The sequence below is a fragment of the Pyrus communis genome, chromosome 17, assembly GCF_041283825.1.
Source record: "Pyrus communis isolate YQ-2024b chromosome 17, ASM4128382v1, whole genome shotgun sequence".
NCBI classification, from domain to species: domain Eukaryota; kingdom Viridiplantae; phylum Streptophyta; class Magnoliopsida; order Rosales; family Rosaceae; genus Pyrus; species Pyrus communis.
Window position 1 is genome coordinate 8,852,600 of NC_142581.1, and position 16,472 is coordinate 8,869,071.

At 37.4% G+C, this 16,472-nt stretch overlaps 1 protein-coding gene across 1 annotated transcript; it reads left to right on the top strand.

Moving 5' to 3' along the window:
• Positions 1 to 784: 784 nt before the first annotated feature.
• On the top strand, positions 785 to 4,326 carry LOC137708749 (vacuolar cation/proton exchanger 3-like). The gene is made up of 11 exons (XM_088689170.1): positions 785 to 1,240; positions 1,333 to 1,400; positions 1,622 to 1,650; positions 1,939 to 2,135; positions 2,247 to 2,459; positions 2,614 to 2,748; positions 2,898 to 3,014; positions 3,091 to 3,144; positions 3,306 to 3,416; positions 3,558 to 3,660; positions 3,844 to 4,326. Exons 1-11 carry the CDS (start codon positions 785 to 787, stop codon positions 3,870 to 3,872), a joined length of 1,512 nt encoding a protein of 503 aa, XP_088545296.1. The 3' UTR covers positions 3,873 to 4,326.
• Positions 4,327 to 16,472: the final 12,146 nt, after the last annotated feature.

The following is a 16,472-nucleotide window of genomic DNA, read 5'->3' on the forward strand; positions in this document are numbered from 1 at the left end:
TCAATTTGCAAATTTGCACTTAATAGCTACCTCCTTTGTTTTTATCTTCTGCCTTCCATTCTTTTTGTTTACTTTGGAGGGAATCCCAGAACTTTTCTAGACAAAAAGTACATTTTTCATGCATGTTCTTTTGGGTCTGATTTTTTAGGGTTCACATTGGAGAATCTATATATAAACACGCATATATATATATTATATGCAATTCCATTATACCACAAGGTTAGTTCTTTACTTTCCATAATTCTGGTTCTTGTTTTGTTTGTTGGGGTTCTTATCCAAAATTTCATTGGGGTTTTGTTAGAAACAGGTAAAGAATACATACATGAATATAAATATATATATATATATATATATATATATATATATGTATGTATGTATGTATATTGATGCATGATATTTTTTTATTAGGGTTGTAAAATTCATGTTCATGACAAAAAAAAAAAATCATTTGGGATTTATTCTGATTCAAGGGATATTTTAATCTAGAGTAAAGAACGGGGAGGGGTATTCGAAGTTGAATTTGGGTGCTGAAGGGGAGCACGCTGCACTAATAAACTTGCTTACGCCCAGGTCTGCAATATGGGCTTTATTAAAAACAGGTAGGGTGTATATGCATAGATGTTATGTGTATGTATTGGCATACATTTTTTAGATCTCATGTTAATTGATTTCTATCATTGTATGTATGTGTGTTGATTGTGGAGAATGTGATGAAGTAGCGATGCTCGTGTTTGGAGATGGAATTCTTGTTGATTTCTTGGCATAGAGTTTTTACTTCCATCCCATGGATTCTGATAACCGTTACAACAACAATAACAACAACAACAACAACAACAACAACAATGACAACAATGGTAGGAACAACGATGCGGCTACAATAAAAATCAATTCCCATGCTGAGGTCAGTTATAAATTCTTTAGCTATATATGGTATCAAAGGCATTTTCTTTTGGTAGCAGTGATAATCTTCGGTAACAAGATTTCGGCTCCACAGATGGGATCAACACAGCCCAAATCAGCGTTTGAGTTCAAGGATCAGAGCCTAGTTGGGGGTGAGAAACATTCATTGGATGAGGCTCCCCTCAGGGATCTTTATTCTGGTGGTGCAAATGATTGTTGTCCCCATGTCATGAATAGTGTGGTCGATAGCATCAGGATTGTAGTTTTCTCTGCCAAAATTAATTTGCTCATGCCTTTTGGCCCTTTAGCAATCGTGGTTGATAAATTAACGGGCCATCATGTGAGTTTTCACTATCTTTTTCTGCGTGCGAAGGTCTCGGATCATAACATGATTGTATGCCTAATTTATTTGATTATTTCAAAGCATTTCAGGGTTGGGTCTTTCTTTTAAGCTTGTTGGGAATCATACCTTTGGCTGAGCGATTAGGATATGCAACGGAGTAAGATTTCTTGCACTCTCTATGTATACTCTTTGTTTACAAACATAAATGTTACGAGTGGAATCCAACAGCCATGTCTGAACAGCTATCCAACATTTGTTAGTGTTTTAGCATATTAGGGTTTAATCTGCGAGCACTTGAGACAGAAGTCCATATCAACTTACGTTGCAATCAATATGCATTATTGAGTTCCTAATACGGCTTAGCTTCTTTTGATGCAGGCAACTGGCTTGCTATACTGGACCAACAGGTAAGCATATTGTTAATGCAAATATCCGTTTTTTCCATTTCATAAGTCTTCATAAAGCTTGAAGCTTGAGTTACTGATCAATGCCAGATTCCACAGTCTTCATGTAGCTTTTAAGTTTGGTTTGAGCACTAAAATTTCCTCATCCAACCGGTACTTCACCTGCATCACATGTTTCCTTTCACATTTAACCCTAAAATTTGAAAGCGGTTGCACTAACTTTACAATTAGTATCCATTTTGTTGATCCAAAAATGTTACCCATAACTCCAATCATGACTTAATTCTGCAGTTGGAGGTCTTTTAAATGCCACCTTTGGAAACGCAACAGAAGTGATAATATCAATTTATGCTCTGAAAAGAGGCATGATTCGTGTTGTTCAACAATCCTTACTAGGCTCAATCCTATCGAACATGTTGCTCGTGCTTGGATGCGCATTCTTTGCTGGTGGACTTGTGCATTCACAGAGGGAGCAAGTGTTCAACAAGGTATATTTCGTCTGTGAAAAAAAAGTGCTTTGTTTATTTGGTTTTATTTTTTGTATTCGATCTTCCATATCTTTTTCTAGCAACTGAAGTTCAAAGTTTCTATATTCTCAGGCAACTTCTGGAGTGAACTCTGGATTGCTATTGATGACGGTCATGGGTCTGCTTTTTCCAGCAGTACTGCACTCTACTCGGACAGAGTTGCACTATGGGAAGTCTGAGTTATCTCTTTCGAGATTCACTAGCTGCATTATGCTCGTCGCCTATGCTTCATATCTGTTTTTTCAATTAAGAAGCCAGCAGAATTTATATATTCCAGTTGATCAGGTTGGTACAAGCCTTTGCCAATAAGGACCTCAAATCGTGTTACTAATTCTTTTGCTTTCACTGTTCAAGTGTGTGATGAATTTGATTAAGTGGAGTTTGTGCACTTTCTCCTATATGTGATCTAATGGTGTATATGAATTTGGTACAAAACCAGTCAGAGAATCACACCGAAGAAAATTCAGATGATGAAGAGGCTCCTGAGATCTCTAAGTGGGAATCCATAATATGGCTATCAATTCTAACCGTGGTGATTTCAGTCCTCTCAGAATATTTAGTTAATGCTATAGAGGTAATACATCTTGTTAGATCATTGTCTTATCATATTAGAGTTTTCATCCTATTATTTATACCTCCAATTTTAGATGATTTGAAATTTTTATAGTATTTTTGTGGGGTTTGTTGCGAGGAATGTCTTGTGTTTCTGTATTTTTCTTCCAGGGTGCATCTGTTGCAATGAGCGTCCCAGTTGCGTTTATTAGTGTTATTTTGCTCCCAATTGTTGGAAATGCAGCAGAACATGCCGGTGCTGTTATGTTCGCCATGAAAGACAAGCTTGTAAGTGGTTGTCCTATCGGTACAATCATTCATGATTTATCATTCCTTGTTGACCTTGTCTCAATGTTTCGTGCAGGATATAACTTTAGGAGTGGCAATTGGCTCATCAACCCAGATATCTATGTTTGGAGTGAGTACCAAATATCATATGTATTTAGACTGACATTTACTATGATTTGTTTTTTTTGGTACATATATGTGGTGTCATGTGGATTCTGTTCATGCTTTCATGTAATTTGTCCGTTCTTCTTTCTTGCTCAACAGTTTTCCGTTTTTCCTGGATTTCTGCAGATTCCGTTTTGTGTGGTGGTTGGGTGGTTCATGGGGTGCCCTATGGACTTAGATTTCCAACTGTTTGAGACAGCGACACTTTTCATAACTGTTCTGGTGGTAGCCTTCATGCTGCAGATTCATCATTCGAACAAACCATAAATCTTTTCATGGCACAAATGCAATAGAAAGACATGAATTTGTTTCTTTATATCAGCACTGCAGCGACTACTTATCCTATACATAACGTTTATGAATGGATTGCATTTGAACTTGCAGGAGGGAACATCTAATTACTTCAAAGGACTGATGCTCATTCTTTGCTACATTATTGTCGCTGCGAGCTTCTTTGTACATAGAGATCCTAAAGCGATACGTGAGTCCTCCCCTCAATTTTCTCTCAAGTGACCAGTGGATAATTTATCCGACTTTCCATAGTTTTGAAGGATTGTTTTTTCTGCTTGCATAGTCAATATAATGCATAACAATTGGCCTCCTTTCTTATCAGCAAAAGTCTAGTATTTTCTTACTTGTGACTTCATGCACATTCTCTCTGCAGAGGATAAGCCCCAAAACCCGAAGCAGTAACTGAACCATCGAAGCGAATGATCAAGGACGAATGCTCATAGTTCATGTCATGTACTGAAGAAGCAGAGGTTTTGCCGGCAGGCCTCCCGAAATCATGATGATTAGGATTAACTTTTTTGGTCACGCCGGATAGTTTTGCACATCGAAATAGTACACCTGATGCTGGAAAATGTGTTGCTAGTTTCCTCACTTTGCCTAGGCAGCCAGTGGATGTATGTATTTCTGTTCCAATGCAACATTGGAGCAGAGGAGAGAGAACTGAATATTATAGGATTAAAATTTTAATTTGTTGTTCATTGCTAAAGAAAAAAAGGAATGTTATGTAAAAGATTCAGCAAATTAACTGTTGAGAATTAAGCTGCATACTAGCTTAAATCCAACCTGCATATGATAATCCTGCAGCTGGACTTGAAGAGGAAGATGAAATCAAAGAAATGACAAAGAACTTACTATTTTTAGTAGTAGCCGTTAGTCTTTAAATTGTAACGGCTAGTTTACTTTCTGTTTTTAGTAAGTTTCACAGCTGGTATTCCTATCCTTTGGAATCGTACTATGTCACAGGATCCATTCCCAAGTGGAAGGATCGTAGCCTCCGATGGCTTGAATGTGACCAAGTTAGGATTTTATAACCGTTTAATAGCTTCTTTGATTTCAATCAAGAAAGATACTTTTTCTCCTCTCTCTTTCTACATTCAAATTTTTTGCAATATTATCAAATCTTTGTGTTCAAAGTTTCAATCTTTATCTTTGTTATCAACCTAAACCACATGCCTGGTACCATTTCAACATGGTATCAGAGCTCTAGGTCTGATTCCTAAGAAGGGACGACACTATGAATTTCTTTCCTGGAAAAACAAATCCCATAAAGGGTTAAAGGTGGTTCCTTTATCATCATCTCAGTGCTGCGTTACCTAAGAACATGGCTAGATCAAGTTCCTCCGGTGGTGACTTACGAACACCACAGTTTAATGGCCCAAACTATGATTTTTTTGGCTGTCAAAATGGAGACCATTCTCATAACTTACGATTTATGGGATGTGGTTTAAGTTGGCATCCTTGAGCAGCAAATTCCTAGAGAATAAGGCTCTGAGGAAGAAGAAGAAAGCGAAACTAAACGTTCTAGTTGAAGCTCTTGCTGTCTCAAAGGCAGATAAAATAAAAAATGACAAGGCTTTTAGCTTCATCCAAGGATCAATTTCAGATGAACTTTTCCCACGTATGAGGAATGAGAAATCAGCAAAGGGAGTCTAGATCATTTTGAGAAGAGAATTCATAGGACATAAAAAGGTTACAACTGTGAAATTACAAGTCATTAAAGCTGATTTTGAATATTTAGGAATGAATGATGTTGAAACTTTGGATGATTATTTAGCTCGGTCTTTGAAATAGTGAATAACTTGAAATCACTAGGAGAGGATGTGTGTCACAACCCGTCCCGGAATTTTAATTCCGAGGACGTGAAGTTATGAAAATGCCCTTAAACGGGACTAAGGGGCGTAAAATATGTTGTAGCTTGATGATTTGGGGATTGGGTAGGATCCCACCTCCCTCAAATCTCTCCCTCATTCCCGTACCTTGTCTCTCTCTCTCTCCTCCCTCACCAATCTCTCATTCTCTGTCAGTTCTCTCTCTCTTTCCTTCGAACTCACACGGACCACCCACAAACCACCCTAAAACTATACCAATGAAGGATCTAAGACCACCATCGTACTCCTGAAGACCACACGATCACGATGGTACCAATTTCAGGTGAGTTTCACTTCGGAAAACATGGATTTCAATTTCACCGTGTGTGTGCACTGTTCATGCACACGTAAAACTTGATGTTTTTGGGATTTTGAAGCTTGTAGGAAGCTTGGTGAGGTCCTAAGGAAGCTCGGAGTGCTTCGTTTGAAGAAATTGGACGTCGGGATCACCGTGGTCAAAGTTGGCCGGAGCTTTCGAGGCTTTTTCCGGCGAATTCACGGCAAGTTAGGGGTCAAGGCAGGTATGGATGTGTTCGTCTCGTCAATACCTTCATTTTGATATATAGTACGTCTAAAATGGTTAAGAAATGAAGAAGTTATGACACTTTGAAGTTTACCCATAAATTCCGACAAAACACCCACCTCCGGCGAAACCAGTCCGGCGACGCGAGGAAGAAGACGCGCGCGTGGGCAGCGCGTGAACAGGGCGCGTGGGGGCGCGTGAGAGCTCCAAATTGAGTTCTGAAAATTGTCACGTGTTCGTGACGTCGTGTAGATCACCGTGGTATATTCATACACCCAAATTGAGCAACGTATGAGAAAGTTATGGACGAATGTTTGTGTATGTGCGTTTAATTGATGATTTTATAATTATTCTTTTATAGGTGAAACTGGTACGAACAATGAATGTAACCAAACTAGGCGTGAGGGTTACGAGCCGACTACTTATCAGTGAGTGGGCTTTTGTTTTCCGTATATACCTATATACATTTAAATTCCCAGAAATAGATTAAAAAGAGTAATTGATTTATGCCATGCACTTTATTATTATCGCTTATGCATCATCACATGCATTAGTAGCGGCATACATTTATATATATGTATTTGGTGCTGTGGACGCACAGGTAAGTGCCAGGTAAGTGGTATTCATGTTGTTATGCAGTAGTAATTTGAGATGTTTAGAGAGCTCATAATCTGCACCCCCGGTGTTAGTGCTCCCGCCCGTGGCCGTGGCACAGCCTTCACGTGTATGTTCACCTCCCGCACCACACGCTCAGCTTGGATCCAAGTTAGGTGCAAGCCTGTCGTACAGACCACATTAGGTGGTTCCGACTTGTAGGTGACCCGCGATTTATCGCCCAGCTTCACGTGATCGTAGCACTAGAGCATACATATATATATTACACCAGCCTGTCGTACAGACCACGTTAGGTGGTTCCGACTCGTGTGCAGATTCAGATGTTGAGTTGAGATTTGAGCTCTATATGCAGCGGTACATGTCACGTTAGGTGACTCCCGGCTGCCAGATTATATGTTATTGATGTGAATTATGCTTGAGCATTTACATTTATTATGAGATTCTAATGTGGCATATTCTCAAGCATGAATGGCATATTCTCAAGCATGAATGGCATATTTTGGAGCATGTTTGGCATATTTGTACATACGTATATATGTTTATTTTCTGGGAAATTATACTTGTTTTACGGCGAGGGGTTACAAAGTTTTGAGAAGTATTTGGATTTGGAAAAGAATTGTTTTGCTGACCCACTCAACCTTGTTTTGCGCCCCTCCAGGTTCAAGAATTGCAAAGGTGTGGTGACTACGAGGAAATTCAACGGTGTTCTGACAGAATGGACCAAATGAGGACTCACCTTCGGGTGTTTCATTTTAGAAGTTGTATATTTTAAAGCTTCTGAACTGTGCAAATGGTTACGTCACTCTCACGTGACGGCCAGCATGCCCTCCTTCGGGACGGGGTGTGTCAATGTGACTGAGAAAAGAATTGTTCAAAAATTGTTAATGAGTTTGAGCAGGAGATATAAGTCCATTGTTTCTATTATAGAAGAAACTAGAGATCTTGACACAATCAAAATAGAAGAAGTGTTAGCCTTAGTTAAGGTCTATGACAAAAGAGAAGATTTGTTTGATGAAAGAGACAAATGTTTAGGCATTGAAAGAGCATTTAACAGTCTTAAAGTTGGGGGAAATGGATGTTGTAGGAAACTTCAAAGGGTCACAAGGCAAGCCAAACCATAAATGGGGGCAAAACAAAAAAGGAAAAAATTAGCCTCAGGGCAAAACAAAAAAGGAAAAAATTAGCCTCAAGGAAATAACTGGAACAATGGCAGTGGTAACAATTGGAACAACTCTGGTGGAGGAAATTGGAACAACAAATTCAATTCTTACAACAAGAAACCTAGTGGCAGCCATGGAAATAGGAAACTACCATGCCCAGTATGTGACAAGTATCACTTTGGTGTATGCAGATAAAAAGGGAAGCCTAAATATATGTGGTAAGTGTAACCGATTTGGTCATTTAACCAAATATTGTGATAATAGTAAGTAGGATGCAAATTATGCAAAAGAAAAAGATACTATCACCGAAACAATGTTGTATGTTTGTCATGCAACTTCAATTGCACCAAGCAAATCTGCATGGTTTGTTGACAGTGCTTACAACAATCATACGACTTCTCAGGAAGCTCTACTTATCAATCTTGACAAGTCAATGACTTACAAAGTGAAAATGGGCACTGGTGATCTTGTTCAAGCCATAGGAAAATGAACACTTTTTGAAACAAAAAAAGGAAAAAGATACATAAATGAAGTGTTGCTGGTTCCAGGTATAAATGAAAATTTGTTGAGTGTAGGTCAAATGATGGAACATGGATACTATGTTTTATCTGGAGGAAATGTTGCTGTGATATGTGATAATAGCAGTCTTGACAATGTTGTTGCCAAAGTTATTATGAATGGAAATAGGTGTTTTCCTTTGTCATTGGAATCAGTAAACTCAGCGGCAAGAAGAGCATCAATAGAAGAAGATTCAAGATTTGGCATTGAGACATTTGAACTTTGGAGGCTTAAGGAAGATTGCAGCAAACCAATATGGTGCTTGGACTACCTGAGTTCTCATAAAAGAAAAAAGTATGTGAAGGATGTCTGTATGGTAAAAGTCACAGAGAAAAGCAATCCACTTGAGCTTGTGCACACAGATATGTGTGGTCCAATGCAAAATGAGTCTATAAGTGGAAACAGGTACTTCATCACATTCATTGATGATTATTCAAGAATGTGTTGGGTATATTTTCTTAGAAACAAGTATGATGTGTTGGATGTTTTCAAAAAGTTAAAAGCATTTGTTGAACTGCAAAGTGCATTCCAATTGAAGAAACTAAAGAGTGACAGAGATGGAGAGTACACATCACATGAATTTCTAAACTATTGCAGTGATATTGGTACAGAGAGGCAGTTGACTATTGCCTACTCTCCTCAGCAAAATGGTGTTGCTGAGAAGAAGAATATAACTATTGGAGAAATGGCAAGATCCATGATGGCAGAGAAGAAGATTCTTGTGAGATTTTAGGTTGAAGTAGTTGGCACTGCTATGTACTTGCAAAGTAGGCATTACACTACTAAAGGAAATGACAAAACTCCATTTGTAGCCTTTATAGAAAGAAAACCAGGTATAAAACACCTGAGAGTATTTGGAAGCATCTGCTACAGTCACATTCCCTCAAATCTTAGACAAAAGCTTAATGGGAAAGCTAGTACGGGAGTTTTCATGGGTTATGACAGTTGTGGAAAAGGTTACAGGGTCTATAATCTTCAATCTAAAAAGATTGTTCTCTCAAGAAGTGTTGTATTTGATGAGAACAAGTCCTAGAATTGGGAAAATAGGCAGGTTGAAACAATCACCCTACCACTCAATCTTGGAAATGGTAATTTTGAAGTTAGTGAAGCTATTGGGTCATCTTTTGAAGCTCAGAGTAATGACTCTCTTAGTCTAAATCAATTAAACTCTTATGATGAGCATGTTTCTATGAGTAACAATGGAAGCTCAAGTTCAAGTTCAACACCAAGAAACACACCTGTGAAGCTGAAAAGCTTGGAAGAAATATATGCTAGGTGTCACATGTGCATAATTGAACCTGAAACCTATCATGAAGTTGTTAAAGATAAAGCATGGCAGGAAGCAATGAATGCTTAGATGGAAACAATTGAGAAAAATGGAACTTGGGAGCTAGTAGAGAGGCCTGCAAACAAGCTAAACTTGGATGAGACTGTCCAGAAGCACAAGGCTAGGCTTGTAGTAAAAGGGTATGCACAGAAACCTGGTATTGACTACAATGAGACCTTTGCCCCAATGGCAAGGTTAGATACAATTAGAACCGTCATTGCACTTGCAGCACAAAACGGTTGGAGGTTGTTTCAGTTAGATGTTAAATCAGCTTTCTTAAATTGAGTGCTTAAGGAGGTCTACACAGAGAAGCCAGAAGGTTTTGAAGTGAAAAATGCAAGTCATAAGGTTTACAAACTGAAGAAGGCTTTATATGGCCTAAAACAGGCTCCTAAAGCCTAGTATAATGAGATTGATACCTACCTCACTAGCTGCAATTTCAAAAGAAGCACCAGTGAAGCCACTTTGTATACCAGAATTGATGGAGAAGGGAAAATGATCATTGTCTCTATCTATGTTGATGATATTGTCTATATTGGTAACAGTGATGTGTTGCTCAGTGATTTCAAAAAAGAAATGATGCTAAGATATGAAATGACAGATTTAGAACTCATTCATGATTTCTTAGGAATGGGAGTACTACAATTTGATAAGGTGTTTATTCATCAAAGCAAATGTAAAAGTGAAATTTGGACTTGAGGAAATTGAAGAAAGTTGATGGGAGTGAATTGGCTGATGAAGGTTTGTTTAAGAAAGTTGTTGGCAGCCTGTTGTACTTGATAATAACTAGGCCATACATTATGTTTGCAGCCAGTTTATTATCAAGACTCATGCATGGTCCCACAAGGAAACACATGGGAATAGCAAATAGGGTCCTCAGATACATTTAAGGCACTCTCAGCTATGATATTGAATTTGCAAGAGACAAAGATGCATTTCTAATTGGATTTTGTGATTCAAATTGGGCTGGAAGTGAAGATGACAGTAGAAGCATATCTGGATATGCATTTAGTTTGAAGTATAGTATTCTCATGGGCCTTAATGAAACAAAACATTATTGCTTTATCAACTGCAGAAGTTGAGTATATATCAACAGCAGAAGCAACAACTTAAGCCATTTGGTTGAGGTTTGTTTTAGATGATTTTGGTGAAATGCAAAATGATGCAACTCCACTATTTTGTGACAACATGTCTGCAATATCCATTTTCAAGAATCATATCCTTCATCAAAGAACAAGGCACATAAATAGGAAGTATTGCTTTATAAAGGAAACATTACATGAATGATCAATTGATGTGCAATATTGCAGGAGTGAAGAACAACTTGCAAATATTTTTACAAAAGCTTTGCCCAAAGACAGGTTCCATTACTTGAGAATGGAACTTGGAGTGAAGCCAGTAAGCAGCTTTGGAGATACTGTTGAGAATTAAGCTACATACTAACTTAAATCCAACCTGCTAATGATAATCCTACAGTTGGAATTGAAGAGGAAGATGAAATCGAAGAAATGAAGAACTTACTATTTTTAGCAGTAGTTGTTAGTCTTTAAATTGTAACGACTAGTTTACTTTCTGCTTTTAGTAAGTTTCATAGCTGGTATTCCTATTCTTAGGAATCATACTATGTCACTGGATCCATTTCCAAGTGGAAGGATCATAGCCTCCAATGGCCTGAATGGCTGGAGATGAGTCTTGGTTCCCTAATTTGTAGGATCTGAGTTTCTGACCAAGTTAGGGTTTTATAACCGTGTAATAGCTTCTTCGATTTCAATCAAGAAAGATACTTTTTCTCCTCTTTCTTTCTGCATTCGAATTCTCTGCAATTTTATCAAATTTGTGTGTTCAAAGTTTCAACCTTTATTTTTGTTATCAACCTAAACCACATGCCTGGTACCATTTCAACATTAAAGACGTATTATTTCCCTGATATGGCTGTTATTCCAAAAAAAGAAAAAAATAGAAAGAAAGAAAAAAAACTTGTACATTAGTCGAATTTTTTTTATTTTATTATTTATTTATTTCAAAATTTTGATTTTTTGTTTCATTTGGATATTCATATCATGTGGATGAGTATAATTGTGAAGGCAAGATTTCGTGGCAAATTTCTTCCCTCTTGAACGATATTTAGCCTTACGAGAGTCTAGAATGGATTTCTCATTATTTGAGACATTTTTGTATGATATTGTAATTACACCAAAACTTGAGAACATAAATCGTGGTTAACCCTTTGGAAGTTTACATGTTGGATTTAGGATAATTACACGATTTAGAAAATGAAAATTATATAAGGTTTTGCCTCGAGGGCTTTTATATAAGCCCTTGACGACATCACAATATATAGAAAAACATTTTAAACTCAATACTTGATTTGTAACATCAAAATAATTTCACACTAAAAAACAATTAGAGCGTGGCACATTGATAGATGAGGGTTTTTTTTTACTACAATTGAGCTATTGAAGTGTTTTTTTTTTAATATAACATATAGTTATTACAGTGTTTAGTGTAATACAACAGAAGAAAGAACTGGACTTAAGTATTGCTCGAACCAAATCAAACCAAACCTTCCAAAATTAGTTGGTTTTGATTTCCCTAGTGATATTTGTTTAAATCAAATCCAACCAAAATTATTGCAATCGATTCAGTTGGGATTTTAAAATATGTCCGAGCCAACTCCTACTCAAACTTAAAAAATACAAAAAATAATAAAATCGACAAACGGAAAGCACACAAAACATTGAAAAGCCAGTGGTTTCGTAACAAGGCTAATTTTCAAACACTATTTTTAGCATCACGTAAATTTTTTTTATTTCCGGCTATCCGATTAAATAAATCAAAATGAAATTAATAGACAAATCAAGAGGGGATGCTTAGGGAGAAATTTTTAGTTGTAACGGGAACACAGATTATACACTACGTGTTTTTATGTAAGTGGTGAGAAATTTTATTTTTTAAGTTATTAACATTTTAACATACGTATCCCACCATTTATATAGCAACAGATAATGTAACATTTCGTGTGATTGTCACACTGAAAAATCTCCCAATGCTTGGGAGTTTAGCCTTATTTATCAATGGCCCCAATTGGTCCCTTCTTAGTAAAAGGACAAATGTTTGGGTAACGACGTGCCCAATCATAATCACCCGCCTTACCGCGGGAATCTAACCCATCAAAGTCACTGCAATCTTTCACTGCTCCAAGTAGAAACGGGAAAGCATTGAATTTGGATCGCTTCACGCTTCACACCTCACACGTTCCCTCCAAAAAGCGTTGCTGGAATCACTTTAAATTTCACTCAAAAGTTACTATGGTAAGTGCTTCGATCAATTCACTATCACAAACCCTAGAAAATTCGATTGCTTTTCAGATGAAATCATCTTATTAGGTCATAGTTCACTGTGATTGGGGTTTGATTTCGAATTCGTTTTTTGTTCGGGTTGTGGATGATTAGGCGGGTCGAGGAGGAGGAAGGGACCGGTTTTGGATGAGCACCCACTAGAGAGTCGCGGTGGGCGTGGGCTGCGGCGTTTGGACTCCAAAAACGGGAAAGCTCCGCCGTCTCGGAACCTCTGGCTTGGTAACCTTTCACATAGAATCATAGGGACGACCTCATTAATCCCTTTCTGCAGTTTGGAGAGCTAGAAAGCGTGGTATTCCATGCCGATCGGAGTTATGCCTTTATTAATTTCAAGAGGGAAGACGAAGCAATCTCCGCCATGGAGTCCCTCCAGGGTCTGACTGTTGCAGGCAACCCGCTGAGGATCGAGTACCTAGGCGGTTAGTTACTTTATTTTCGAGATAAATCTTTTCTATCTTTGTTGTAAGTATATGCAATGTTGTAAGTATGCACTGAGGATATGTGTGTATAATATAAGTTGTTATCTGAATTGAACGCCACAGTAGCTGTCTAGTTCCATTGTCTTTGAGTTTGTGCAAGAATGTATTCCACAGTTCACCAAATCATAATATCTAATTAACTAATGAGAAATGCATAACTATTATAACAGTGCCACATTCAACGAAATACATTAATAGATAAGATACTCCAATCCAGCATAATCACTAAACTGGCAAGCAATGTTAATGTCTACAACAATTAACAACAAAAAATTTAAGTCCATTTTTAATGGGGAGCACTTCTAAAGGCTAAAGCCATGTTCTTTGCTCTCATTCCACGGTTTTCAGCATGATCATTCCTAGCATTACACATTTCATACTTTCATGATTAATTCTTTGAAGGTGAAACACATGCAAGGGGATGCAACCCAATCACGCTTTTCTTTCCATGTGTTTAATGACAAACCTTGTGACTAAACATAATAATTATGGGTTGCTTGCCTATCTAAGAAGGTTGAACAGCCACAGGAAATTCTTTTTCCTTGTATCCTTGCATAAGAGTAGCCGGAAACCATTTACAAGTTGGACACATTGAGGTTTAGCTTCAAAATATGTAAAATGGCAGGGGCATTTATGCCATGGCTAGTATATCCTAAACCTACCAGAAGTAATTTATTGCTACTTAATAAAGAAGGGTAAATCACACCATTTTTTCCCTTTTAATTCTTGTTGTCATTCTTGACTAACTGGAGTCACAATGCACATTTTATCAACAATGCCGGGGTTGATAGTTTTCTCACTGCAAATCATAATTGGGTCGGGTTGAGTGCTAAACTACCAATGTTCAAAGTAGTTGTGATTGTTAGCCCATTTACTCAAGTGAAATTAACAGTTTTCAGGGGTTTATATGTTTGGTAGGAATAGATCCCACACTAGAGAAAAGTTATAGGAATCAATCTGTTTTACTACTCTAGTGTTAGAGCTTTGAGCAAATAGCATTAGACCATGCTGTTAGATCTTTGAGAGGGCAAAGGAACAGCTTACGTTATGCTATTTATGGAGACAACTGGACTTTAAATACGCATGTTTGAATTCTCCATTTGTTACTTTCTTTGTTATCTGTTAATTTTCCTCTCTTGTTCATAATTATTTGCAATCCACCTTGCAACCTAGGAAATTTGTAATGACCTTTTCAAAATAGTTGTGACTATAGATATTAGACAATAGTTTTGGCCTATTGAAAAGAGAGATTGAATATGCCTCCTTTTTAAAAAAGAAAGCATACAAAATTGGAAAGCGGTAAGATATTCATCAAAATCATTTAATTGCCTCATCAATAAGTTCATAAAGGAAAAAAAAAATTGATTTGACAGAAATAACAGAATATGGAGTTGTCACTGGAGAAAAATCAGAAGCCTTTTATCAGATTAAAAGAATTCCTTACTAGGTAAGAATTCAACCTTATCTCCAGATGTTGGAGTATAATAAAAGGAGACCATTTTAGCATAAAGATTGGTGATGTGAATCATATATCATATATCAACATTTCTATATGCTTTGTATAAGCTCGTTCTGTTCTTACTTTTATGAATCCTTAATCACAGGATAAATCATCAGCACCATCGCGTGAAGAAGGTTACTCCTAACGTCGAGATGAACAGCGTTCAGCTCCAAGAGGATCACCTTTCTTGCAAAGGGAGTTTTGAGCACGCCAGAATAGTCCTGAGCAATTTTAGCCCATCAGTACAGCTGGAGAACGTTTAAATCGCGTTGCAGGTTGGAACATCTGAGCACATTAATGACTTCCGCAGATAAAAGCATGTCCTGAGAGATGTTTGCCTATGTTTACAATCTTTGCCTTGGGAGGCCAGTGCAGTTTAGAGCAGTTTTGTCTTTCCTCCAATTGTTCACTTGTTTAATCCAGGTCAACAGTGTTATATTCCTGCAGTTGGTTTCACAATATTGATTCTTGCACTCATTGAAAAATCTGTAGCAGTTATTGACCAAGTGTTTGCTTACTCTTGCTAGCATGATTTACAGTGTTTCGAGTCATAAAATGTTATTCACAGCGCCCGGATGTAATTTGTTCTAGTTGATTCTTGTGCTGACATATCTATTCTGATTTGAATAATTAGACACATTTAGCAGTTACCACAGCATGTTTAAATTTTGTAGGATGTGAACCAGCATTGTTTTAAGTGTTTCTAATGTCTGAGTGCATCTCGTAGTACGTTGTCCGTCAGCCTTTGGTTGAACTTTTGTGTGTACGTGTCACGTGTGTTTTCTACACGAGACTGTCTGGATAATTTGTACATATATAGAAGTAAGCAGAATATTTGGAGTACAAATTCAGTGGGGATGTCTAAAATAGTATTAGTTTAATCCAAAAAGAAAAAGGGAAATTGAATAGCAGCATTACTAATGTTGAATATATTTAGATGCACTGTGGATGGGTTATGAAAGAACACTTAATGCATGAGCTGGTCGAAAAGGATGTTCAGCATACATTGGTCGTTGGAGTAACCTTTATAAGACTGAACCCGTTGGTTTCATTTGGCAAGTTGGTAGTAAACTCACATATGAGAAACACTACGGAATTAATGGTTCAAAGTTAGAATCAACATTTATATATGAGTTGTATAAGCTTGTTCTGTTCTTACTTTTATGAATCTTTAATCACAGGATAAATCATCAGCACCATCTCGTGAAGAAGGTTACTCCCAACGTCGAGATGAACAACTTTCAGCTCCAAGAGGATCATCTTTCTTGCAAATGGAGTTTCGGGCAAGCCAGGATAGTCCTGAGCAATTTTATCAGGAAAAATCCAATATGAGTGATAAGAATGTAGAGCCTGGTGCGCTGTTTTATGGATAGGTTTTCCTGCTTTATTGAAGGTGGATGAAATGATATTAAGGAAAGCTTTCTCACCAGTTGGTGAGATTGAGAAGATCTCTGCATTCCCTGTTCGTAGTTATGCGTTTGTGCTATTTAGGAGTGAAATGTTAGCATGCAGAGCAAAAGAACCTCTTTAGGGAAGATTATTTGGAAATCCTCGGATATATATTTACTTTGCAAAGAGACAGGCTCAGCAAACAGAGGAAGGAATTCAATGA

Excerpts from the sequence above, each read along its gene's own strand:
- LOC137708749 (XM_088689170.1), top strand. The coding sequence starts at position 785 with ATGGATTCTGATAACCGTTACAACAACAATAACAACAACAACAACAAC. Across the intron at positions 1,651-1,938 it reads TTGCTATACTGGACCAACAG|TTGGAGGTCTTTTAAATGCC; the intron begins GTAAGCATATTG and ends TTAATTCTGCAG. Across the intron at positions 3,015-3,090 it reads TCGCCATGAAAGACAAGCTT|GATATAACTTTAGGAGTGGC; the intron begins GTAAGTGGTTGT and ends TGTTTCGTGCAG.